At 58.0% G+C, this 24,821-nt stretch overlaps 1 protein-coding gene across 4 annotated transcripts; it reads left to right on the forward strand.

Moving 5' to 3' along the window:
- Positions 1 to 6,453: 6,453 nt before the first annotated feature.
- GDPD2 (glycerophosphodiester phosphodiesterase domain containing 2) lies at positions 6,454 to 24,821 on the forward strand. Of its 4 annotated transcripts, none has more exons than XM_084638421.1 (16): positions 6,454 to 6,685; positions 9,504 to 9,658; positions 11,251 to 11,354; positions 11,532 to 11,625; positions 14,885 to 14,944; positions 16,325 to 16,423; positions 16,974 to 17,067; positions 17,908 to 18,053; positions 18,870 to 18,952; positions 19,639 to 19,789; positions 20,430 to 20,645; positions 21,617 to 21,768; positions 22,221 to 22,368; positions 22,526 to 22,608; positions 23,210 to 23,238; positions 23,720 to 24,821. In XM_084638421.1, the coding sequence occupies exons 2-16, from the start codon at positions 9,551 to 9,553 to the stop codon at positions 23,770 to 23,772; spliced, it is 1,620 nt and encodes a 539-aa protein (XP_084494547.1). In that variant the 5' UTR covers positions 6,454 to 6,685; positions 9,504 to 9,550; the 3' UTR covers positions 23,773 to 24,821. The 4 variants fall into 4 exon arrangements, with proteins under 4 accessions (XP_084494547.1, XP_084494546.1, XP_084494545.1 ...); XM_084638420.1 differs by lacking the exon at positions 6,454 to 6,685 and adding an exon at positions 7,801 to 7,900 and having other exon boundaries at positions 20,433 to 20,645; XM_084638419.1 differs by lacking the exon at positions 6,454 to 6,685 and adding an exon at positions 7,802 to 7,900.

Raw genomic sequence — 24,821 nt, forward strand, 5'->3', positions numbered from 1 at the left:
CCGGGAAGGAGAAGGGGGCCGTGAGGAGGCGCCTGAGCCGCTAGAACAGCCTTCCCCGGGGTGACTGAACCCCAGGCCTTTCCCCCAGCCGCCTGAACCGCCCGGGTTTTATGGCCAGGCAGTTGCTTTGGCAGCCCTAAGAGGGGCCCTCATGCAATGAACCATAGAGCAAAAGGGGCGTGGGCAGAGTAGCCGCAGTGCAGGCCCTATGGCAGGAAAGAGCCATAGAGCTGGAGGGGGCTGGGAGTGCGCCCTCTCGTGGCTGGAGTGCGTCACTGCCGCTCAGCCGGTTGCAGGCTGAGCAAGTGCAGACGGACTGAGTCTGATCCGGTGATGCTGCTCCCATGGGCGCTAGGGACCCAGCTCTGTGAGCCCTGGTCTCCAGGTGCACGGGGGCATGGGGCTGAGCCTGCGCCCGGGCAGACTGGGACAGTGGGATTGGCAATGGAGGGAGGAGAGAGCCTGGGGGCTGCTGGATACGCAGCGTGAAACCCCAGTGTGTGTAAATGGTGACTTCCTCTCATTAGGCAAACGAAGCCATGTCTAATCATCTCATTATGCAAATGAATTCATGCCCTAATCTGCAGACTGGTGGACCCTCAGCCTTAACAAATGTGAGCAGTGACAAGTGGCTGTGGGGCAGAGAGGGAATGGGAGGGGTAAGAAACTGAGGGGGAATATGGTAGGGCAGGGAGCTGTTGGGGAGCATGATGACGTGAGGGGCAGGGACAGGATAGCGAAGAAGGAGGGGGATAGAGAGTGCCAGGGTGAAAGAACTGTTGGGAAACCAGTGCTGGGGGGCTGCCCGGCCCAGCAGGGAGGCTGCCCTTCTAATCAGTCAATTCCAGGTTGAATTCCTGAACCAGAGATGGTAAAACATGTAGGAACCCTGATACAGATAGACTGGATCAGACCCAGGCCCCATCTAGTCCAGTGTCCTGTCTCTGAACAGTGACTAGCACCAAATGCTTCAGAGGAAGATGCAAGAAACCGCATAGTAGCAGTTATGGGTTAATCTGCCCTTCATACTAGGTTTCATCCTGGTCTAACAGTTAGATTGGTTTAGGCCCTAAAGCAGGAGGTTTAGTATCCCTTCTAAAGTGTAGTTGTCATTCATTATAACTCTGGACAGTCATTAGATACATATAAATGATCACTTGCTTTTTTTAATCTTGTTAAATTCTTGGCCTTGACTACTTCCTGTGGCAGTGAGTTCCACTGACTAATTAGAGGTTGTTTGAAAAAATATTTCTTGTTACCAATTTTGAATTTGCCCCTCTTTAACTTCATTGACTGGCCCTCAGTTCTTACGTTGCAATGCAGGGAGGGCAGAAGTTGGACTGGAGCCTTTGCCCTCAAGGCTCAAGCAAGAATGAAACCAAAACCACCAGACTATTCATTTTTATCACATGATTTTTTTTTCAGGGTCTGACTCTTAATTTTTGAGCCCTTTGCTTGGCAGCATGGCAGGAATGACTCACTGCAATAGAACCAAGTTAACAGCAGAGGTTATTGGCTTGTATAAAGCACTGGCTGTAATCTGCTGACTGCTGTGGAGGAACACAGTATTCCTGTAAAAAGAACAGGAGGACTTAGAGATGAACAAATTTATTTGAGCACAAGCTTTCGTGAGCTACAGCTCACTTCATCGGATGCATGCAGTGGAAAATACAGTGCGGAGATTGATATACACAGAGAACATGAAACAATGGGTGTTACCATACACACTGTAAGGAGAGGTTTCAGAGTAACAGCCGTGTTAGTCTGTATTCGCAAAAAGAAAAGGAGTACTTGTGGCACCTTAGAGACTAACCAATTTATTAGAGCATAAGCTCACGAAAGCTTATGCTCTAATAAATTGGTTAGTCTCTAAGGTGCCACAAGTACTCCTTTTCTTTTTACTGTAAGGAGAGTGATCAGGTAAGGTGAGCTATTACCAGCAGAAGAGTTTTTAAAAAAAAAAAAAAAACCTTTTATAGAGATAATCAAGGTGGGCCATTTCCAGCAGTTGACAAGAATGTCTGAGGAACAGCGGGGGGGAGGAATAGTTTTACTTTGTGTAATGACACATCCACTCCCAGTCTTTATTCAAGCCTTAGTTAATTGTATCCAGCTTGCAAATTAATTCCAAACTCCAAATTCAGCAGTCTCTCATTGGAGTCTGTTTTTGAAGTTTTTTTGTTGAAGAAATGCCACTTTTAGGTCTGTAATTGAGTGACCAAAGAAACTGAAGTGTTCTCCGACTGGTTTTTGAATGTTATAATTCTTGACGTCTGATTTGTGTCCATTTATTCTTTTATGTAGAGACTGTCCAGTTTGGCCAGTGTACATGGCAGAGGGGTATTGCTGGCACATGATGGCATATATCACATTGGTAGATGTGCAGGTGAACGAGCCTCTGATAGTGTGGCTGATGTGATTAGGCCCTATGATGGTGGGCCCCTAAATAGATATGTGGACACAGTTGGCAACGGGCTTTGTTGAAAGGATAGGTTCCTGGGTTAGTGGTTCTGTTGTGTGGTTGCTGGTGAGTATTTGCTTCAGGTTGGGGGACTGTCTGTAAGCAAGGACTGGCCTGTCTCCCAAGATCTGTGAGAGTGATGGGTCATCCTTCAGGATAGGTTGTAGATCCTTGATGATGCACTGAAGAGGTTTTAGTTGGGGGCTGAAGGTGATGGCTAGTGGTGTTCTGTTATTTTCTTTGTTGGGCTTGTCCTATAGTAGGTAACTTCTGGGAACTCTTCTGGCTCTGTCAATCTGTTTCTTCACGTCCGCAGGTGGGTATTATAGTTGTAAGAATGCTTGATAGAGATCTTGTAGATGTTTGTCTCTGTCTGAGGGGTTGGAGCAAATGCGGTTGTATGGTAGAGCTTGGCTGTAGACAATGGATCGTGTGGTGTGGTCTGGATGAAAGCTGGAGGCATGTAGGTAAGCATCACGGTCAGTAGGTTTCCGGTATAGGGTGGTTTTTACGTGACCATCGCTTATTAGCACCGTAGTGTCCAGGAAGTGGATCTCGTGTGTGGACTGGTCCAGGCTGAGGTTGATGGTGGGATGGAAGTTGTTGAAATCATGGTGGAATTCCTCAAGGGCTTCTTTTCCATGGGTCCAGATGATGAAGATGTCATCAATGTAGCGCAAGTAGAATAGGGGCATTAGGGGACGAGAGCTGAGGAAGCGTTATTCTAAGTGAGCCATAAAAATGTTGGCATACTGTGGGGCCATGTGGGTACCCATAGCAGTATACATTGTCCCCTGAAGGTATACGTTGTCCCCAAGTGTGAAATAGTTGTGAGTGAGGACAAAGTCACAAAGTTTAGCCACCAGGTTTGCCGTGACATTATCAGGAGTCCTGTTCCTGATGGCTTGTAGTCCATCTTTGTGTGGAATGTTGGTGTAGAGGGCTTCTACATCCATAGTGGCTAGGATGGTGTTTTCAGGAAGATCACTGATGGATTGTAGTTTCTCAGGAAGACAGCGGTGTCTCCTATAGATGCTCTCTCCTGCCTTCCAGGCAGGCCAGGCCAGAACGCTTTCTCACCTGCATAAGAGCTCACCAGTTTAATGAACACTATTCCAGTTGAAGAGCCAAAGCTACGCTCCTGGTTATGTCAACAAAGGCTCAGACCAGCAAATCCAGTAGAATCAAACGGAAACAGACTGTGTGCAAACAGTCCACGGCCAGGCTGGTCTGCATGTAACACTTGTGCCAGCTTAGCTATGTCAGGCCGGGGTGTGACCAACCACCCCCACAGTGATACCGCTGTGCCAACAGAGGTCTCCTCTTGGTGTAGCTAATGCAGTCCAGGGAGGCTGGGTGTTCCTACCCAGGCAGAGCCCTTTCTGTGGGTGTACTCTGTCTCTCCACCGGGGGTTTAAGCTGGCACAGGCTCTGTAACGCAGACCTAGCCTAAGAAACCTGGACATTCCTCTAGAGAAGGCAAAATCCCCTTCCCTGTACACAAAGGACATGTGCAGATCCCATATCCTGTGGTCCCAAAGGAACTGCTGGGAAACAGGCTTCTCTTGGGGTCAGAAGACAAAGGAAGGTCTCTAAACAGGTGACAACGAAACCGCCAGCACGCAGGCCATGGCTACGCTACAGCAGCACAACGGCAGCTATGGTGCCGTAGCACCACGTGGTAGACGTTTCCTGCTGCACGGGAAGGGGCTTTTCCTTTGGCCCAGGTAACCCAACCCCTGCAAGCAGTGGCCGGGAGGTTTGGGAGAATTCTGCTATCGACCTAGCCACGTCCACACCAGGGCTTAGGCTGGTTTAACCATGGCACTCAGGTGTGAATTTTTCACACCCGTGAGCAGTGTAGCTAGCTCAATCTAAATGGTAAGTGTAGGCCAGTCGGGGTGGGTGGGGGGTAATTTGGTTGTGATTGAATCCATGCTCAAGCAGTCGGTACCTTTGTTCCCCAAACTCCTGAGGGCAGCCCCAGTTAGAATGAACCCTGCAATTTCATCCCAGGTTGGAGCAGAGTAACCAGAACTCCTGGAGGGAGCTGGCTCGGGGGCCTCGTCAGCCACTGCACTGGCTCCTATGTGGAAGACAAGAAATCTAGGCCCCAAAGTGAGACATAATACACATGCATACACAGGCTTATGCTATGTGTCTGACCAGTTTTCAAGCCTTTTTCTTAAGAAACCGGTCTCTAGGAGCAGGAATCACTTTCCTTCAGCCCACGTGCACTGAAGATGACAGGGACAGGGGCACAATTTGTAAGGAAACTAAAATAAAATTAAGCTATTCTCTGTGCAGCCAGTTCTCTTGCCTGATGCAACCCAGCTCTGGCCTGTCGTTCTCTGGTCTCTGGGTCCTTCTGGTGTCTGGCCCCAAAGACACCAAATGGCAGCTGACAATAAATAACATTGGGACCAAAGCTGACCTTGGCGTCCCACACAGTAAAATAGGGACCAGGAACCAGTGACTAATCTCCATGGTGCTCGGGGGCTGCAGCAGCTGCCAAGCACTTGGAGGATGAGAAATTAGAGATAAGACTGTTCTTGAGAGCCTCAAAGGCCATGTCCCCACTAGGGAGCTTGTAGGAGTGCGCTGTTACAAGCTCTCTAACGGAGCCGCTCTAAGCCAGCAGGAGACAGCAGTAGAGGTTGGTGGGAGAAGCAGAGCCATGTCCACACTGGCGCCTAGGTCAGTGTAATGGACGGTGCTCAGGGTGTGGTTTATTCACATCCCTAAGCGACATAAGTGGTGGTGTAGACATGGCCTAACTGAGTGTATTGCCTGCTGCCTTTGGCAACGGGGACAGGCTGCTTCCCTGGGCTGCTACTGCCGGTAGCCCTACAGCTTACCTGCCCTAGGAGATCCATTCCTGACCTGTCTGGTAAATGCATCTGGGCCTGCTGCCAGGATTGCTCATGGCTGCAGGGGGTCTATGGTAACAGCTGCCGCTCAGCGGCCTGAGGAGACTTTGGTTGTTCTCCGCATTGCCTGGCAGGGCCAGTAACAGTCTGTAGTTAGAGGGAGGGAAGGGAGATCACCCGTTACTAACTCCTCCCAAAGAACAGGACCCTATCCGCGCAAAGTGGGTGTGAAAGCCCGAGATCAGAGGGGAGCCGTTCACATTCACTCTGCACAGTGGGAGGTTGGGGGCAGAGCTGCAGGGAATCGGCTGGGTTCTTTCTTTGTCTCCTCATTTCTGAGCCTTTAGGCTGCATGCAGGACCCAATTTCAATCTCTTCTCCTCATTTCACAAGTGCTAGAATCAATTTTTTATTTTTTTTTACAAACCCAAGGTGGGGGTCTTTTGCAGTCACGTGACTCCAGGTGCTGCTACTTTTCAAAAAGCACCAACTGTCAGCGTGAGCCACAAGAGCCCCAGCACCAGAGTGCCCACGCTCCGTAGCTGAGCACTTGTCTCCAAGGGCAGTAACAGGGCCCAGCGCAAGGCCATGGGCTCCCTGCGCAGCCATGTCAGCGGTTCCCACCTGGGTGGGAGGCAGTCACAGGGAGCGTGGAGACAGGAGGTGCAGAAACCCAAGTCTTGGCCAATCCTCGCTGCTACTCCATGGAATGGCAGTGTTCGCGCAGACAGAGGGGGCCATTTCTGGGTTGCCTTGGCCTCTGCACTGGTCCCCCCCCCCCGTGGCCCTGCCCCTCCACAGAACTGAGCCAGCGGGGATGCAAATAAAGAGCCTCGGGCAGCCCTAGCCAGTGCCCCTATTTCCTGAAGGGGGCTCAGCCTGGAGCCATGAGTCTGAGCCTGCCTCTGCCGCCTCCCCGCACAGCCTTCCCCAGCCCTCCCTAGCGTTTAATCTGGCCGGAGCGTGGGCTGCCTGCAAACTCCAGAGTGCTGGGGCTTGTCACGCTCCCCCTGGGCCCCTTGGCCGGCAGCCCTGGGAGTGAGTGACAGGCCCGGGGACAGGACAAAGGCATTCTGCTGCCCCCTCAATCTTGAGCCCTAGCTGCACTACTGCTTCCCCTCCCCCTCCTCCCCCAGGCAGCCTGGCTGCTTGCCTCTGCCTAGGCTCCCATACCTACCTGCCTGTGAGTCAGCTGGGAGCAGCCCTGTGGGAGGCCCTGGCTGGCAGAGCCGCACACCTTGGTGCAGGCGAGGGGAGGAAGGGATCCCAGGGCTCCGGAGCAGGGAGAACGAGGGACAGGCCTGAGCCCCAGCGTGCCCCACCTGCCAGCGGGGAGAGGAGAAGGCCAGAGCAGGTATTCCCCTAAGCCAGCTTGCTGCACCCAGCGAGAGGAAGGGGAGCACTGCCCTGCCGGGAGGGGAGGGGCATGAGCAATAAGAAGGGGCTGCCCCTGGGGTGGGGGTAGGTTCCCAGCGAGTGGGGCGGACGGGGCTGGGGAGCGAGAGCAGCAGCTGGATTTGGGGAGGTGGGGCGGGCAGGGCGCTGGGTGAGCACCAGAGCTGTGCTGTGCCAGCCTGGATAGGGAGCTCAGGGACCTGCGGGCCGTGCCTGGCATCAGCCCCAGCCCATCAAAGCCCCTGGCATCCTCTCCAAAGAGTGTGGCAGCCATGGGCTGTGACTGCCCAGCCCTGTGACCTGTCTGGGGCTACTCGCAGGAGCCAGGCGCTGGGCAGCTTCAGCCACCTTCACACCCTCCATCCGCGTGTGGCTCCAGTCCCAGACCCCTGCCAGCCAGCATGGACCATGCCCCGGTACAGCCAGCTCTGGTCGGGAGACAGCCCAGCTCCAGCACATCTTTGAGCAGGATGTTGCCCTGTCGGGGACTATGCTAGCCCCATCCCCACTGATAGGTGCGAGAGGCCCCTTGGCTGCTGGGCCTTGGGGGGGACTCCGCTGGGGCTGGGATTTAGGGCACTTACTCTGGTGCCTCTGCGCAGCAGGGGTGACGCATCCCAGCTGGGTCTGGGGCGTTCAGGCGGGGCTGTGACCGACCCTCCCAGAGTGTGGCGTGCACCTGAGCCGTGGAGCTGTGGCAGGGACTCCAGTGTGCTCTGTCCCGCTGTGGCACACGCCCTTCGGGCTGGCTGGGAAGGTCACGGAGGGCAGGGCTGAGATCCCTGGTCTCCATGGAAGTGGCCGGGGGCTGAGAGTTTTCCTGCTGCTGCCTGGGCCGCAGAGGACAGAGAAGCACCATCTTGGCTAACAACTCTCAGAGCATCCCCAGAGCAGGGGCAGTGGGTGGCAGCTCAGGGCTGTCCCTTCTCCCTGGTATCGGTGGGTTCGGCACTGCCCCAGGGACACAGACACTTGCCCCCGGTGAGCACGCTGCAGCCAGGCAGGCCAGTCGTCCCTGCAGCCAGCTCCGTTCCAGCCCAGCTGCGCCCTTTGCCCTGTGGGGAAGGGCTGAGCCGCTGGCGGTGTCGAGGATGTCCTGGCATGAAGCAGCGCTCGGTACTCGTGTGGGCTGCAAAGACCATGGAGCAGCCTGCTGGCAGGGGCAGTGCTGAAGGTCGTGGGTCTGTCTCACCTGGGGTCAGGGCTCCTGGGTTCTAATCTCTGCTCTAGCTGGGGTCTAGAGGTTAGAGTGGGGAGGAATGGGAGTCCAGCTCTGACCCTAAGTCCCTCTGTGACCAGTGGAGAGCCACTTGAAGCCTCTGTGCCGCGGTTTCCTTCCTGCACACAGGGGTAGCCCTGCAGAAGGGGCTGTGAGGGGCCATCCGGGAATGCCTGAAGGAGTGGGTTAGCTCTGTGCAGCAAGCCAGCAGCAGGGATTTCCCTGACTGCTTCCTCCAGCTGCATGGCAGAGGTCCCTGCAAATACTGCCAGCGCTGGTATGGGCTGGGGAGGACCTCCCTCCCTTAGACCAGCAGCCTGCTCTGTGACCAGCACCGTGCCCCATGGCACAGGCTGTGCGCTTCCACCAGCAACCTCCCCTTCCCCGGCCTTCTGGCCAGAGCAGTCCTCCTGTTGCAGGACAAGGGCGATTCCCCCCTGCCCTGGGGCGTGGCCTATTGGCCAGGCACAGCCTGGCAGCTGCCTCTGGGGATCCTCCTCCCTGTGGGTCCAGCTGCTCGCCAGCCCCGCAGGCTCCCTCACCTCCCTACCCCCTTCCTGTCCTGCATTAACAAAGGGGTGGGTGGAAGGGGCTTGACCCAGCACAGCCCCACAACTTTGCTGTTGCTGAGCCCGGGCTCATGCAGCACCCACCTCCTGCTGCGGGGAGCCCGGCAGGTCCAGGCGGCACCCTGGCAGCTGGGGGGCATGTGGCTGTATCCAGCTGGCTCCCGGTGCCCTGCAGAGCTGGGGAAGGAGGAGCAGGCATTGGGACCTGAGGGGATCCCAGCTACCTTCCCTTGCACGGAATTAACTGCCAAGGCAGAAATGCCAGGCCCTCCCAGGCAGCTCTGCCCCGGCGCTCAGGGCAGCGGGGAACGGCAGCCGCTGGCTGGGAAGTGGGACACTGGGGCCGTTGTGAGTGTCCCCCTTGGGAGCAGGGCGGGTTGGTGAGCCCCCCGGTGACATGCAGGGAGCTACGGCTGTTGTGGGAGAGCCGAGGGGAACGGCAGGGCCTTGGCGTGCCCGAGGGCCAGGGCACTTGTGCACGTGGGCATGTGCCCTGTGCGCGCACTGAGCCCGAAGCCATGCTGGCCGGGGCCCTGCAGCGGGTGGCTCAGCAGCCCTGCTCCGTGACACTCGCCCCCAGGAAGGCCAGGCCTGGGCCCAGGCAGGGGTGCTCCGAACGGAGCAGCTGCCCAGGACAGACCTGGTGAGGGCCCGCTGCCCGGCCCAGCCTTCCTCTCACTCCCCGTGAGATCCTCCCTATGGTGGCTGACGCAGGACGCCCTCCGCTGCCCCCGGGCCCGGGGTGGGCACGGCTCCATGCTGTGCAGCTGGCTTGGGCTTGCCCGGGCGGGAGGGGCCGGAGGGGCAGCCTGCACCGGGTAGGTTCCTGTTCGCCTTTGGCCTGGCGCCCGGCCTCTGCATCTCTGCCAGGCACCTGGGGCAGCTTGGTGACTGAGCGCCCAGCAATGCCCAGGCCCCCCCAGCGCCAGGCTGCCCGGTCCCACTCTCCTGAGAGGGGGGGATCTCCCATGTGCTCTCTTCCCCTGCAGGAGGCCTGACCCCCCCCAGTGCGGTGCTGGGGACGCAGACCCGCCGCATGGCGAAGAGCCCCGGCTGCCGCTGCCCCGGCTGTGCCATCGGCCTGCTCGGCCTGTACAGCTGCCGCTGGGCCAAGGACCAGAGGAAAGGCCTGAGAACCACCAAGGTGAGGGGTGCTGAGCTCGGCTCTCCCCGACCGGCACAGCGGGAGGGGCAGGCCGAGGGCCCGGAGGCCCCCCCCGCCCGGGGCAGAGGGCGTCTCCCTGTCCCCTGCAGTGAGGCGGGGGGGGGGGGCGGCTGTCCTCGCACCCACGGGCAGCTCTCAGTGGGGCACGGGGCAGCAGGTGCTGGGTCACGGCAGCGCTGCCCCGAGGGGGGCGCTCAGACTTTCCCCTCTGCTCGAGGCAGGGAGCCCTGCCGGGGCTGGGAGCGTCACAAACGCTGGGCCAGGGGAATGGCCACGGTGGGGTTGGGGGGTAAAGTCTCCTCTGGCACGGCCGCATTCCCTGGGAGCAGCGGTGACGTCAGACGCGCTCCCAGCCCTGCTGGGCTCCTGCGCCCACCCTGCACCACAGACAGCCCACAGCCTCCTGCGTGTGCCAGGGTCCCCAAGGCCCCACTGTGCTGGGGCGGGGAGATCCCAGGGGCTCTGCACCGCAGGGGGGCTGGGTCTGTGGCGGGGGTCGGGGGCAGATCCCAGGGGCTCTGCACTGCAGGGGGGCTGGGTCTGTGTGGGGGGCCGGGGGCAGATCCCAGGGGCTCTGCACTGCAGGGGGGCTGGGGGCAGGGATCCCTGGGGCTCTGCAGACTCAGGGTGCGCGGCCCTGGGAGCCTCTGAGTCCTCCAGCTCCCATGGGTGGGGCTGAGTAGCAGCTTGTCCCATCTTGTTGGGAATTTGAGAGCAAACCTTGATTAGAAACGTGCCCCACTTGGCAGCAGCAGCAGTTCTGTTCCAGCTCCCTGGGCGTGGGGCATGTGGGGCTGGCCTGTCCGGGTCGGTCCCTGCTTCAGCTGCTTGGATAGGGCCCCCGGGCTGCCAGCACGCCCACGTGTACTTAGTAACAGCACTGAAGGCTCTGTGCTTCCACCCAGGGTGTAACGTACCTGGCAGCCGCACAGGCAGGGCTTAATTTGTACGGGGCCAGGGCGGTTCCGAGCAGCAAGCCCTGGGGGGACCGGGGGCATCAGTTATGAATGTAAAAAACTTACTTGAGCCCCAGCCCCTCTTCCATTGCACAGGGCCCTGAGGCCACGGGGATGGCAGCTCCATCCTCACCCAGGGAGGGGAAAGACTGGCCCAAGGTCACAGAGCGAGTCAGGGGAGGGGCTGAGAATAGAACCCAGGAGTCCTGGCCCCTGCTGTATGGACTATTCTGACCCTAAGCTGTTTGAACCCCCATTCGTTCTTATTGGGCTCCTGTGTCTGTGCCAGCCCCATTTGGGGCTGTGGCTCCATCCAGTCCTGCTCCAGCCGTCCCTGACATGGGTAAAGCGTGGCATCCCCTGGGTGGTGATCACCTCCCTCTTTCAGGGCTTGGGGGAGGTCCTAGCACCTCTTCCTGTTGTAGCGTGGGGGCAGGGGCAGGCAGAGCACAGAGCCAGGGAAGCAGGCATGATGGCCTCTGGCGGACAGGCTGGGCCCAGGCTGCCCTGGGCTCTCCTGCAGGCATGTCCGGGTAGCTGGTAGCTGCCCTGAAGGGGCCAGGGTGTGGCTGGCAGGAGCCGTGCAGTCTCTTATGCGGCCCCTTTGGTTTTCAGTGGGACTGTGGCTGGTTGTTCTTCCTCTTCTGCGCCTGCCTCTTCACGCTTGTATGGCTGTACCATGCCCTCATCATCCTCAATGACTTCCACAACCTCAACGAGTGAGTAGGCCCCTCCCTGTCCCCCACTTCCCCCAGCGCCTGGCAGCTCTCTTCCCCATCCCCAGTGCTCCCTCCCCCCATCATATGCCTCCCCAGCTCATAGCACCTCCCTTCCCCACAGTCTGTGCCTGCCCCTGGTGTACCCAGCCTTATCTGACTCTCCTCTCTGCTTGGCAGGTTCCTCTTCAGACAGACGCAGTGGTGGGTAGACTGGTCCATGCCCCTGCTCGGAGTCACGGTGCTGCTGGTCACGTATTCGGCCCTGCTGCTGGTAGGTCCTGCTCTCTGGGGCCCTCGCTGCATCCTGCCTGCTGGAGACGTTGCTCCACGTCTCTTGTGCTGAGCTCACTCAGGCCCTCTGCTCTTCGGAAGCTCCTGAACGATCCCGACTGGCCCAGGGGCTGGGGCCGGGGCCCAAGGGGGTGGGCTGACCCAGGGGCTGGGGCCCTGGCTTTCTGAGCGGGGCCCTACTCTCTGAGATCGGGGTGTCCCAGGAGGGCTGCTGGGCCGCGGCTCAGGAGCTGTCCTTGCAGGAAGCCAGGGAGGATATCATAGGAATGGAAGGGACCTCAAGAGGTCATCTAGCTCAGTCTCCTGCACTTGTGGCAGGACCAAGGATTATCTAGACCATTCCTGACAGGTGTTTGTCCAACCTGCTTAAAAATCTCCAATGATGGAGATTCCACAACCTCCCTAGACAAGTTATTCCAGTGCTTAACCACCCTGACAGTTAGCAAGTTTTTCCTAATGTCCAACCTAAACGGCCCTCCCTGCAATTTAAGCCCATTGCTTCTTGTCCTATTCTCAGAGATTAAGAAAAATAATTCACCTCCCTCCTCCTTGTAACAACCTTTTATGTACTTGAAAACTGTTATCATGTCCCCTCTCAATCTTCTCTTCTCAAGACTAAACAAACTCAATCTCCGCTCATAGGTCATGTTTTCTAGGCCTTAATCATTTTTGTTGCTCTTCTCTGGAGTTTCTCCAATTTCTCCACATCTTTCTTGAAATGTGGCACCCAGAACTGGACACCATACTCCAGCTGAGGCCTAATCAGCGTGGAGTGGAGCGGAAGAATTACTGCTCATGTCTCGCTTACAACACTCCTGCTAATACATCCGAGAATGATGTTTGCTTTTTTTTTTTTTCTCCAACCGTGTTACACTGACTCATATTTAGCTTGTGGTCCACTATGACCCCAATGTCCCTTTCCACAGTACTCCTTCCTAGGCAGTCATTTCCCATTTTGTATGTGTGTAACTGATTGTTCCTTCCCAAGTGGAGTACTTTGCATTTGTCCTTATTGAATTTCATCCTGTTTGCTTCAGACCATTTCTCCAGTTTGTCCAGATCATTCTGAATTTTAATCCTATCCTCCAAAGCACTTGCAACCCCTCCCAGCTTGGTATCCTCCGCAAACTTTATAAGTGTACTCTCTGTACCATTATCTAAATCGCTGATGAAGATATTGAAAAGAACCGGACCCAGAACCGATCCCTGCGGGACCCCACTCGTTATGCCTTTCCAGCATGACTGTGAACCACTGATAATTACTGTCTGGGAATGATTTTCCAACCAGTTATGCACCCACCCTATAGTAACTCCATCTAGGTTATATTTCCCTAGTTTGTGTATGAGAAGGTCATGCGAGACAGTATCAAGAGCCTTACTAAACTCAAGATATACCACATTTATCTTTCTTTCTCTCCCCCCACTCCTTACCCTATCAAGGAAAGCTATCAGGTTGGTTTGTTCTTGACAAACTCATGACTGCTGACTGTTACTTATCACCTTATTATCTTCTAGGTGTTTGCAAATTGACTGCTTAATTATTTGCTCCATTATCTTTCCCGGTACAGAAGTTAAGCTGATTGGTCTGTAATTCCCCAGGTTGTCCTTTATTTCCCTTTTTATAGATGGGCACTATCTTTGCCCTTTTCCAGTCTTCTGGAATCTCTCCCATCTTCCATGACTTTTCAAAGATAAAAGGAGTACTTGTGGCACCTTAGAGACTAACCAATTTATTTGAGCATAAGCTTTCCTGAGCTACAGCTCACTTCATCGGAAAGCTTATGCTCAAATAAATTGATTAGTCTCTAAGGTGCCACAAGTACTCCTTTTCTTTTTGCAAATACAGACTAACAAGGCTGTTACTCTGAAACTTTTCAAAGATAATCGCTAATGGCTCAGATACCGCCTCAGCTCCTTGAGTATTCTAGGATGCGTTTCATCAGGCCCTGGTGACTTGAAGACATCAAACTTGTTTTTCCTGTTTTAACCTCTGATCCTACCTCATTTTCACTGACATTCACTATGTTAGACGTCCAATCGCCACAAACCTGCTTGGTGAAAACCAGAACAAAGAAGTCATTAAGCACCTCTGCCACTTCCACATTTTCTGTTTCCCTCCCTGTCCTCTCATTGAGTAACGGGCCTACTCTGTCCTTGGTCTTCCTCTTCCTTCTAATGTATTGTAGAATGTTTTCTTGTTACCCTTTATGTCTCTAGATAGTTTGACTTGCTCCCCTAGGATCTCACCTACCAATTCCCTGAGTTTGCTGAAGTCTGTCTGCCTTCCTGAAATCCATTGTCTTTTGCTGTTCTCCCTCCTGCCATTCCTTAGAATCATGAACTGTCATTTCATGATCACTTTCACCCAAGCTGCCTTCCACTTTCAAATTCTCAACCAGTTCCTCCCTATTTGTCAAAATCAAATCTAGAACAGCCTTATATTGTCTCCAATACATTCCAAGAACTGGTTGGATAATCTGTGCCCTGCTGTGTTGTTTTCCCAACAGATGTCTTGGGAGTTGAAGTCCCTCGTCACCACCAAGTCCTGGGCTTTGGATCATTTTGTTAGCTGTTTTAAAAAAAACCTTCATCCACCTCTTCTCCCTGGTCTGGTGGTCTGCAGTGGACCCCTACTATGACATCACCCTTGTTTTTACCCCTTTTATCCTGACCCAGAGACTTTCAGCAAGTCTGTCTCTTATTTCTATAAAAAGAAAAGGAGTACTTGTGGCACCTTAGAGACTAACCAATTTATTTGAGATTTCCACTCCATACGGCTAAATGCAGTGCCTTGCATAATGACAGGTTTCAGAGTAACAGCCACGGCTGTTACTCTGAAACCTATCTTATTTCTATCTCAACCTCAGTCCAAGTGTGTACATTTTAATATACAAGGCAACACCTCCTCCCTTTTTTCCCTGCCTGCCCTTCCTGAGCAAGCTGTACCCTTCTGTACCAATATTCCAGTCACGTGTATTCTCCCCACCAACTCTGTGATGCCAGCTGTGTCATAGTTGTTTGTTTATTAGCATTTAGAGTTCTTCCTGCTTATTCCCCATACTTCTCACATAAGTATCCAGACATCTCTAATACCGATTTGATTCCCCCCCATCCCAGTTCTGTCTTGTCTCTCCTTTATCCCTGCTCTAACAGCCTGTGCTCCCCCAAATTCCAGCTCTTCTCCCAGGTCTCCATGTACATGTATTCCAGCTCCAGCATCTTCCTTGTTCCTCTTGCAGGTTCTTGCTCTGTGCCTGCAGCTCTGTGGCCAGCCCTTGAAGTTACATTGTGTGCACAAGGTAAGGGCCAGCTGGCATCCAGTGCCAACGGAGGGGCCCCTGCACAGCCCACCCCTCCCCAAACCTAGCATCCAAGCCCTGCCCCAGCCCCAGACGCCGCCACACCCAGCCCTCCAACGGCACAGCCGCCTGCAGTTCCTCCTGCCCAAAGGCCCAGGGATCCGGTTCAGGTCATTCCTGTTGCCCATGGTGTGGGGAGCCGCGGGGCTTGCATACCCCTCAGGGCCACATATTGAGGCTCCCCCTGAGCCAGTGCCTTGCCCCACATGTAGCAGGGCCAGTGCTGGCCACACTCACTAATCCATGCCCTGCCTGCTGTCCCTGCCATGCAGAAGCAGAGTGGGCTGCCTGGCAAGGCCCTGGTACCCAGCTGGCAGCTTCCCTCCCCCCGCCCCTGCCTTCTGTGACAGGGGCAGGGTTTGTTTATCCTCTTGTGGGGTGATAACTGCTCTGGGGGATAGCACCTGGCATTGTCAGTCCTGGGAGGCTCCCTGAAGTGGGCCAGACCCCCCTACCCCCCAGGGGTCTCACTCTTCCTCCAGGGTGAGCCATGAGGCTTCACTTCCCCCTTAGACCCAACCCCTGTGGCTCCAGCCCTCCTGCGTCACACTGAGCTCTGATCAGCCAGTGCCACTGAGACAGACTCCTGGGAGAGACTGGGGCCTGCTGCGGGGATCAGTGCACTCAGCCAGTGTCCACAGGGGCCAGCTGGAACACGCGGGCAGGCCCGAGGCCAGCGCAGAGCTGAGGGCAAAAGCTCAGCCCATCCTGACTAGCCCAGCCCCGCTGGCGTGAGTTGGCTGTAGAGCTCCGACTCCTTCCAGTCCCCATCTCCTCTCCCCCCAGGCCTTTTGCCCCTGAGCTGGGGGATGGCGCGGAGAGGTGGGGAAAGCCTCTCCCTCTGGGTCACTACACATCCATGTCCTGCTGACGGGGTTCGCTGTCGTCGTCTTAGACTCCTCACTGATGTGGGGTCAGCCACAGCCAGTCTTTTTCCACTGAGGCATCCTGGGTCAGACAGCCGGGTGATGTTCATCCTGATGTCTCTTAGCCTCCCCGAGAGCAAACCTTCCTGCCCCCGACCCCTCTCATACAGGGTAACAATATGAAATCGGGGAAACTGAGGCACGCACGGTATTCACAGTAATATTACAGACCATTTCCCCCTTCACCACAGGGAGTCGAACTCAGTGTTTAACCCGGGGCAGCAGGGCCCCAAGGCGGGAGGGGCCCAGCATATGCAGGGTGAGGGTAGAAGCGGGGACTCCAGCTGCAGGGGTTGGCTCACCTAGGGGAGGGTAGGCCACAGGCAGGGTCCCCGGCTGTTCTGTGGTGTCTAAGATGCACCTGGTCCTAACTGCCATGTGTCCGGCCCCCCAGTGCCTGCTGATCCTCACCACCCTGGTCGTGGCCGCAGCCTTTGTTGCGCTCGATGTGAAGTGGGCTGAGCAGTGGCAGAGCGCACGCATCTCTCTGCAGGTGAGAGCGGAGGCAGAGCCCTTCCTGTGTCCCAAGGGCTCTCCCTATGGCAAGGGGAGACCAGCCTCAGGGCATGGGGGAGGGGATCCACTGGCCTCGCCACCCTGTGGTTAGGCCCAGCCTCAGACACAGTGAGGTTTGGCTGATTCTCCCGCTAGGCCTGTCTGACTCCTGCAGCTCCCCCGCACAACGGACCCTGTGTCGTTCCAGGCTAGGGCCCTCGGGGGGCTCACACTGAGTGCCAGGTGCTGCACGGCCCCAGTGAGAATAAATAGCCACTCCCAGAGCCCTGGGGCAAAGCCGCCTGGCTCAACCCCCTCCCAGAACCTGTCCCTCCTGCCATGGGGACGCGGCGTGGTCACCTCAAACCCAGCGATGCCAGCTGCTGGGCAGCCCAGAAGGCTGGGCTCAGCCCAGCAAGGGGGAGCCCTGGGGGGCCGGCTGTTCCTGGCAGCTGCAGGGGAGCCTGGCATGCAGGGTGGGCTGATGGGAGCACGGAGCCGGAGTTCGTAGCTGGGCACTGAGTGGTGCTGGTGTGTCCACCCCACAGGCGACGGGCCCCTTCCTGCACATCGGAGCCGTGGCAGGCATGACACTGCTCGCCTGGCCTGTGGCTGACTGCTCCTCTCGTACTCGCTGTGCAGGTACTCCTGGGCCCCAGGGCGCTGAGCAGGGGTGGGGCCATGGGGACGCGGCTTTTAGTCGGCTCCGCCCTCCCACGCCTCCCCTCTGGTGTGGAGCAAAGGCCTGTCTGCATCCTGCCCCTGGCAGCCAGCTGCCCTGATGCCATAGCCCTGCTGAGCTGCACCCAGAGATGGGCCATAGACGCTGTCTCAACAGGAGCCCAGAGCTCTCCCTGCACCGCGTCACCTGAGGCTGGGCTAGTGCCCAGTATTTGCCCTGAAAGCGTAGGCTGGGAGGTGGCTCTCCCTTTGTTCTCAGCCATGCAGGGCCTAGGACATGCGGCAGCGGGTTCCCCTTCCCTGCAGTACATGCACACGTGTCCTAGCCAGCACCACCCATGGCTCAGTCTGTTCATAGACTGGGAGCTCTGCAGGGCTGGGGCAGCTGTGTCTGTGCAGCGGCTGGCATGACAGCCGGGCGCCCCAAGCGCCAGCAACCCTCTGGGCAGGGGCTCTACGGGCAGCACCCTGGCAGGAAGGGGCTGTGAAGGCCCGGCCATGCAGCGCTGCTTGGTGCCCAGAGACCGTCTGGGCTGGAGCTACCCACGCACCTAAGCAGGCGGCTTGTGAAGGACACTACCTGGCACAGTGCATGGTGGCCAGGGGCATCCGAGTCCCTGGCTAAGGGCTGCTCTGCTGGGGGGCTTAGGGGGGACCCATCGCTCCCTATTCTTGGGCAGGGTGGGGAGCCCCACACCCGCTGCAGGGGGAGCAGCCCTGGCTAATCCCTCCCCATCTCTGAGTGCCTGCGGTGACGCTGTCCCTGACCGGGCTCTGCCTTGTCCGTGTGTCTGTCTGCAGCCCCCAAGGTACTGCTTCTGCTGGTGTATTTTGGTGTTGCAGCTGCACTGTACCTGGCTCCCCTGATGATCTCCTCCCCCTGCCTCATGGAGGAGAGCCAGCTGCCCCCCAAACCAGCGCTGGCTGGGCACCGCGGGGCCCCCATGGTGAGTAACCTGTGCCCAAGGGCAGCTGCCCTTCCCTGCCCCCCCCCACCTGCAGTGGGCATGAGCCCTCCCTCCTTAGCTTGGGAGGCACCAGCTGCCTGCAAGCGCTGTGCCAGGGAGCAGGCTGGAGCGGCTCGTGCCAGCTTGGAGGCAAAGGCAGGTTACAGCCCTCAGTGCAGGTGGCTGGGGGGGTGTGTGTCGGGTGGGGAGGTGTCCTGTGCCCCTGCCCTGCCCTGGGTCCCAGAGAGCAGCATTCCCTGCTCACACCGCAGACACAGGCAAGCAGGTAACCCCCAGAGAGCTGCCTCCAGTCTCCCGAGACCAGCTTGGGGAGGGGAGTCCTTGCAGCCTGCCCTGTGGGTAGCCAGGCTGGAGAGGGTGTGGGGCATGGTTGGCAGGGGCTGAGGCAGCCCTTGGGGTTGAGCTCTCACACATGGGGCCAGGAGCTAATTGGGACGTGTTTCTTCTGGGTAGAATTTAACCCCAGCCCTGGGCTCCCCTGACCACCGCCAATACCCCTCAATCCCAACCCGCAGACCCCCTGCTTGCCAGCACTGGGGACCCCCCCACTCCTGCCTATGCCCCTCAATCCTGCCCTGCAGCCTCCTGCTATCCCAGCCCTGGGTCTCTCCTAGGCAGAGCTGGGGATTCAGCTACTTCCTGAAATCCCACCACTGCCTTAGATCAAGCCCAGCAAACTCACTGCATGTCTGAGCCCAGAAGATTCGAACTCAGCACAGTGGGGCAAGCACCCAATGCGCTGCACCCCTGCCCCTGCCCAGCTTGGTTTGCCTGTGTCCTCTCTCCCTTGTTTAGCTGGCTCCAGAGAACACCCTGATGTCGTTCCGGAAGTCAGTGGGCTGTGACGTGCGTGTGTTTGAGACCGATGTCCTGGTGAGGTAAAGTGACACCCAGGGTCTCCAAGGGGAACGTGTGCTCGGCTTGCCTGCCCCAGCTCCCTGAGCCCCAGGCCTCTGCCCACTGCCCCCTCTGGGGTGAAGGGGGCAGCTCCACGCTAGGGGAGGCGTCTCCAGGCACCAGCCTGGGCTTTGTGAGAGTCCCTCCTCTCCTCACCCCTTGCCCATCCCTCCCAAGGGAAGCTGAGCCCAGCCCAGCTGTCTGGTGCTCTGGCCTGGCACCCCACCCTGCTCGATCCCCATTTCTCAGGGAGAGACACAGGGCTCCCCTCACTGGCCTGTTAATGCGGTGAGGGTGGGACCCGGGACAGGTCTGGTGTGGGGAGGGGAAGTTTCCTCCCCTGCTGTGGAGAAGGGCCGATAAGTGACCAGCTGCTGCCATTGCAGGACCATGTGTCCTCCCGTAGCAACCAGCACTGACTCCTCCTATGTCTGGCTCTGGCTCCCAGCCCCACGAAGCTTCAGTCCCCAAAGGCCTGATCCAAAGGCAGGCGTTTGGGAGGGGACTCCCCCAGCATCCTGGGACACAGCATGGCGGCGTACAAAGGGCTACTAGGTTGATCCCTGTCAGAGGTGCCAGGGCGGTCAGGTTGGGGGGAGGGGTGCAAACGACTCATGATGCTGCACTGGGCAAGGTCCTAACTACCCCATCCCCTTCCCCTTGCCAGTGCTGATGGGATCCCCTTCCTCATGCATGACGAGACGCTCACCCGGACCACAAACGTGCGAGAGGTGTTCCCTGCCTGGGCCACCATGAACGGCACGGCCTTTAACTGGACTGATCTCCAGCAGCTCGACGCCGGCAGCTGGTTCCTGCAGGTCAGGCCCCCACCTCCCCGGGGCGTGGCAGGGCTTCTACATTCCTGCGGCTGCTGTGACCTGAAAGCCCTGGCCCTGCGGTGCCCTGCAGAGGGCTCTGCCCTGCTGCACTGATCCAGGCTGCTCTTGGCAGAGCACTGGGACCAGCCGCTCAGAGCCCTCCCGGGGTTCCCAGGCCCTGGAGAGTACTGCTTCTGCAGACTCTAGTGCCCCCTTCCATGGGGTGGGGGGCTACCTTCCAAGCCCCACTGCCTGAGCTGGGAGTTGCTCTGACCTTCCAGAGGCATGGGGAAGGCTGGCTGGGAGGGGTCGGGCTTCTTGGGCAGAGGGATGGGGTAAGCCGTGTCCTGGCTGGGCTCGGTGCCCGCCTACACAGTGATGCTTTGGTTAGCACCTAACTGCAGCGCTGCTCTGGTCTCCTGCAGGTGGCAGGGCGACCTGTTCTCCCTCTGTGCCCTCGTCCTGGGGTCTGAGCAGCTGCTCTGCCGTGCTAGCGAGCACTGGGGGGTGCTGTGGGTGCAGGGGGAGCACCCTGTGCCTTGGGCGCTGGTGTTGAGGGGGCAGTGTGGGAGGCCTGGGGCCAGCTGGGAGCAGTGCCGCCCATGCGGGGGAGCTGCTGACTCTGGCCTGTCCCTTCCAGAAGAACCCGTTCCGCTCGGTGCAGGGCCTCTCCAGCGAGGAGAAAGGCCAGGCGAGGACACAGAAGATTCCGACCCTGCAGCAGGTGCTGCAGGAGGCCAAGCAGCACAACGTCTCCATCATGTTCGACCTCCGGCCCGAGAACCACACGGACTACCAGAGCTTTGTTAACGTCACCGTGGAGACCATCCTCCAATCGGGCATCCTGCCGCAGCTGGTGAGCCTGGCTCTGCCCCGGAGTCTGATGCCCGATGGGCAGCCGGAGGAGGGAATGGCTGAATGTCCGGGCCAGACATCCTCCCGCAGGGCTCCCTGAGCCTGCCCTTCACCAGCAGTGAGCTCCCCACCCCATAGGGTGGGTCAGACCCACCCTAGAGACTCCCTGAGCGTGCTCAGGATCTGCCCTTACCATGATCCCAGGTACCCTGAGGTCCCCAGCATAGGCCCTCTGTGCCACAGCACCCTATTGCAGGTAGGCTGCCGGACTAGCTGCTGCCCTGGGCCAGTTCCTCGGGCCTGGGGTGCTTTGTAGTACGGTTTATGCCCTAACTGTGCAGGGAGAGATGTAAACTTACGGGGGACTCCCTGCTCCTCCTCCCCCCATGTGTAAACAGTGACTCAGAACAGGTGTGGCCATGAGCCAAGTTGGTGCTGAAGCAGGAAAATCAACAAGCTGCCACCTTTGTACCCCCTGCTGCTACCACACCCTGCAGCTCCATGGCTCCCTGACGCTATGGCCACCTTTCCAGTCCCTCTGCCCCCAGCCCTTGGGTGCTGGATATACATGACCCTGCCAAGACCAGCCTGGCATCTGGGTTCACTGCCCCTTCCTGCTCCTGCTCCCCATTTAGGGAGGAATTATTCATGACACTCTGTTTACTTTGCAGACACAGCATGCCCTTGAGTAAGGTGCCTACAGGCTCTCTGCCCAGTGGGTGCCCTCTGCCCATGACCAGGGGCGCTGGAACAATGTGTGCAGTGGGGGTGCTGCGAGCCATTGAACCCAGCTGAAACCTTGTATTTAATGGAAACCACTTCAAGCCATAGGGTGCTGCACACCCACACCTCTCGTCCCAGAGAGGGGGCTGGGATGCGCATGTCCGTGCGGCTGGCCCTGCAGCCTGGGTCCCAGAGCACAGCGAGCGCCCCCTGGTCTCCCAGCTCACTCCAGGCCTGATTTTCCCCCAGGTTCTCTGGCTGCCTGACGGGTTCAGGGAGCAGGTCAGACGGCAGGCACCAGGCTTTCAGCAAATCTACGGTCTGAAGAGCAGCTGGAATGAAACAGAGTCTCCGCTGCGTGTGAACCTGCCGTACCAGGACGTCAGCACGGAGGAGATTGGGTGAGAGCCCCTTGTTGGGGAGCACAGAGCAATGGCGCCTCAGCGGCTCAGCCCAGCAGAGGCAAGTCTAGCTCCCCCTATGGCCACCTACGCATCACAGAATCTAGAATATCAGGGTTGGAAGGGACCTCAGGAGGTCATCAAGTCCAACCCCCTGCTCAAAGCAGGACCGATCCCCAATTAAATCATCCCAGCCAGGGCTTTGTCAAGCCTGACCTTAAAAACTTCTAAGGAAGGAGATTCCACCACCTCCCTAGGTAACACATTCCAGTGTTTCACTACCTCCTAGTGAAAAAGTTTTTCTCTGCATCCTGACGCCCTGGCTGGCAGCAGAGCTTGAACCCCAAACACACAGGTCTCAGCCCCGAGCACGGGGAGCACTGGGTGAGAGCCAGGCTTTCCCAGTTCCTGCTGACCTGTGCCACACTAACGAGGCTCCATCCCCTCTGCAGCCGGTATCGCCAGGACAACGTCTCCGTCAATCTGTATGTGGTCAATGAGCCCTGGCTCTTCTCCGTGTTGTGGTGCGCAGGGGTCGGCTCCGTCACCACCAACGCTTGCCAGGTGCTCAAGGAGATGAAGCGCCCTCTCTGGCTGCTCGTAAGTGAACCTACCCTGGGTGGCGCTGGCAGAGGCCTGCATGCCCTGAGCCCACCTGGCCCATCTGCAGTGCCACTCCCCAGCGAGGGGGCCAGGGCCTGTTCTGCCGGGGCTGTGGTCCCCATTGAACTACTCATCCTGTCTTGTTGCCTTGCAGCCCCGCAGCACGTACCTGATGGTCTGGATTGTGACAGACTGCGTCTCCTTCCTCCTGATCCTCTCTGCCTTCCTCCTGCTGCAGTAAGTTCAGCCTCTTCTGGGTCCCGTAGCTGTCCATGGCATAGGAGGCCTCATGTCTGCTGCCCTCTGGGTGAGCTGTAGGTAGGGGAGGGGCTGCCCGGCCAGGGGCTGCTGCGGTCACTCACCCACCCTCTTGATCTGGGAGAGCCGCTCAGCAGCGCTGGGAGCCCACTTCTCCCGCCTCGCACGGTGCTAACCTGGGACACAGCGGGCTCAGAAGGAGCTTTCCTCCCTGGCCTCTGCCATGAGCCTGGCCCTGAGCTGCTCCATCCCACTGCTGTGGGACTTGGTCACAGCTTACTGGCTCCACCTATAAGCTGAGCAAGGTGGGCCTGGCATGGAAGCCCTCCAAGGGGACTCGAGTGACTCCATTGCCCTGGGACCCTCCATGGCTCATTATGGTTGGCAGGAGCTCCCGTCCCATTCCAGCCATGGCAGAAAGGCCGCTACTAACTCAGAGCTCAAACCACAGTGGCCAAGTGATGGGGCAGAGCACTGGGGGAGCAGCCCTGGCCCTGGGTGTGGGCTGATCTCCCTGTGGCAGGGCCTGAATGGTGACACACTCTCTCCTGAGTGAATTTCAATGCTGTTTGCTTTCCAGGAAATGCTCCAGGAGAAAAGAACCGGCAGGTAATGGGCCCCTACTCTCCACCCCGCTCCCTCCTTCGTTCCCTCTCCTCACCACACCCTCTTGCTGCTGGTGGTCTTCCCCTCCCTCTTCCTCTCAGATCACTGGCTCTCCTCACCTGCAGGGCCAGGCCCTTGCCAGAGCTTAGCTCCCAGGGGCTCTCCCCACCCCACACTGAGCTTTTGGGGGGCTCTGCCAGCAGGAGAGCCTGGGCCCAGAGCCTAACTCTGACAGAGTGAGAGGGAGCTGCACCCCACCTCAGCCCTGTGGGGGAAAAGGGGAAGGAGCCCCAGCCAAGGGAGCTCCCATCCTGCCTGCTTCCCGAGCAAGTGCTACTCCCTGAGATGATGAGGGTGCAGGGGGGCCAGGCAACACCTCCTGCAGCAGCAGCTGCCTCCCACCCCACGATTGTTGCTGGGCTGGGGCAGCCCTGGGGAGGACAGAGGCTCCTGGAATGACCCTTTCTCCCGTTTGGTTCCCCAGGGTCCAAGACAGACGTACTGCTAACGAAGATTAACAGCCTCATGCAGGAATGACGGGCAGTGCCTGGTGGTGGAGGGGTTTGAGCTGGGCACAGGTGGTGTTTAGCAGGGAGCGCCCAGACTTGCTTCTGCCAGCCTTGAATGCCCTTTCCTCTGCAGGGCCCTTTCCAGGCCGTGGGCTCCCCACAAACCCTCAGTCTCTGCCCTGTTCTGCTGGGGCTGGGTTTATCCTGCCCCCATGGGCACATCTCCCCTGCAGGTCAGGGGCCTGTGCAGAAACCCCCTCGGTGATGGGTCTGTCCTGGAGTAGGCAGGCATGTGTTCTGCCCACGGGGGCAGAGCTGGGGGTGGACACCAAGACCTTGGCCTTGCAGCCTCCTGGGGCTGCGGGAACAGATACTGTCCTGGAGGCTGCTTGTTAGACCAGCTGGGATTCTCCTTGGTCATACCCTGCTGGGCAGGGACTGGTGCAGCTGCTGCTGCTGTGTACTGACTTTTCCTGTCTCCTGAAGCATGGCTGCAAAGAGACTGCTAGAGGTGGGAGGGGAGCCTGGAGGGTTTCGTTTACAGGGAGCCAGGTTTAAAGAGCTCCTTGCCTTGTGCCATTGGGGAGCCTAGGACTAGTCTGGGGAAAGGTGAAGGGGCAGGAGTGCATCACAGGCCCAGGCAGCTGGGCTGCAGCATGGGGATCTTAGTGCAGCAGGATGGAGACGAAGGGTCCCTCACAGAGCAGAGGAAGCCATTATCCTGGGTGAGGCTTTGGCACTGGCCTCTAGACAGGCGTGCAGGAGGCAGCAGTAGGCCCAGCCCCAGGAGACCCCGACCCTCCTTGTCCAGTGGCAGAGATGGGGTTCAGCTTTGGATGGAGGGGATCGTGTGGGGGGCTGTCTTTCCAGAGAGAACACAGGTGCTGGGTGAAGGCCCCAAAAGCACCACCCTGGACTGGGTGTGGAGCTATTCTGCTGGGTGGGGGGTGCTGGGGCATGAAGCAGCGTGGCCTCCCCAAGATCTCTTTGCTGCAGAGGTCTCAGCAGCATGCGTCTGTTTTACTTGTTCTTAATTATGTATGTTAATAAACTGACCCAACCGGATAAAAAAACGAA

Source organism: Lepidochelys olivacea, assembly GCF_965140295.1.
Source record: "Lepidochelys olivacea isolate rLepOli2 genome assembly, chromosome: 9".
In the NCBI taxonomy this organism is placed as follows: Eukaryota; Metazoa; Chordata; order Testudines; family Cheloniidae; genus Lepidochelys; species Lepidochelys olivacea.

Coding starts and splice junctions, on each gene's coding strand:
- GDPD2 (XM_084638419.1), top strand. CDS start 7,828: ATGAAGCAGCGCTCGGTACTCGTGTGGGCTGCAAAGACCATGGAGCAG. Junction 11,626..14,884: donor CGTATTCGGCCCTGCTGCTG/GTAGGTCCTGCT, acceptor TTCCTCTTGCAG/GTTCTTGCTCTGTGCCTGCA. Junction 17,068..17,907: donor CTCTCGTACTCGCTGTGCAG/GTACTCCTGGGC, acceptor GTCTGTCTGCAG/CCCCCAAGGTACTGCTTCTG.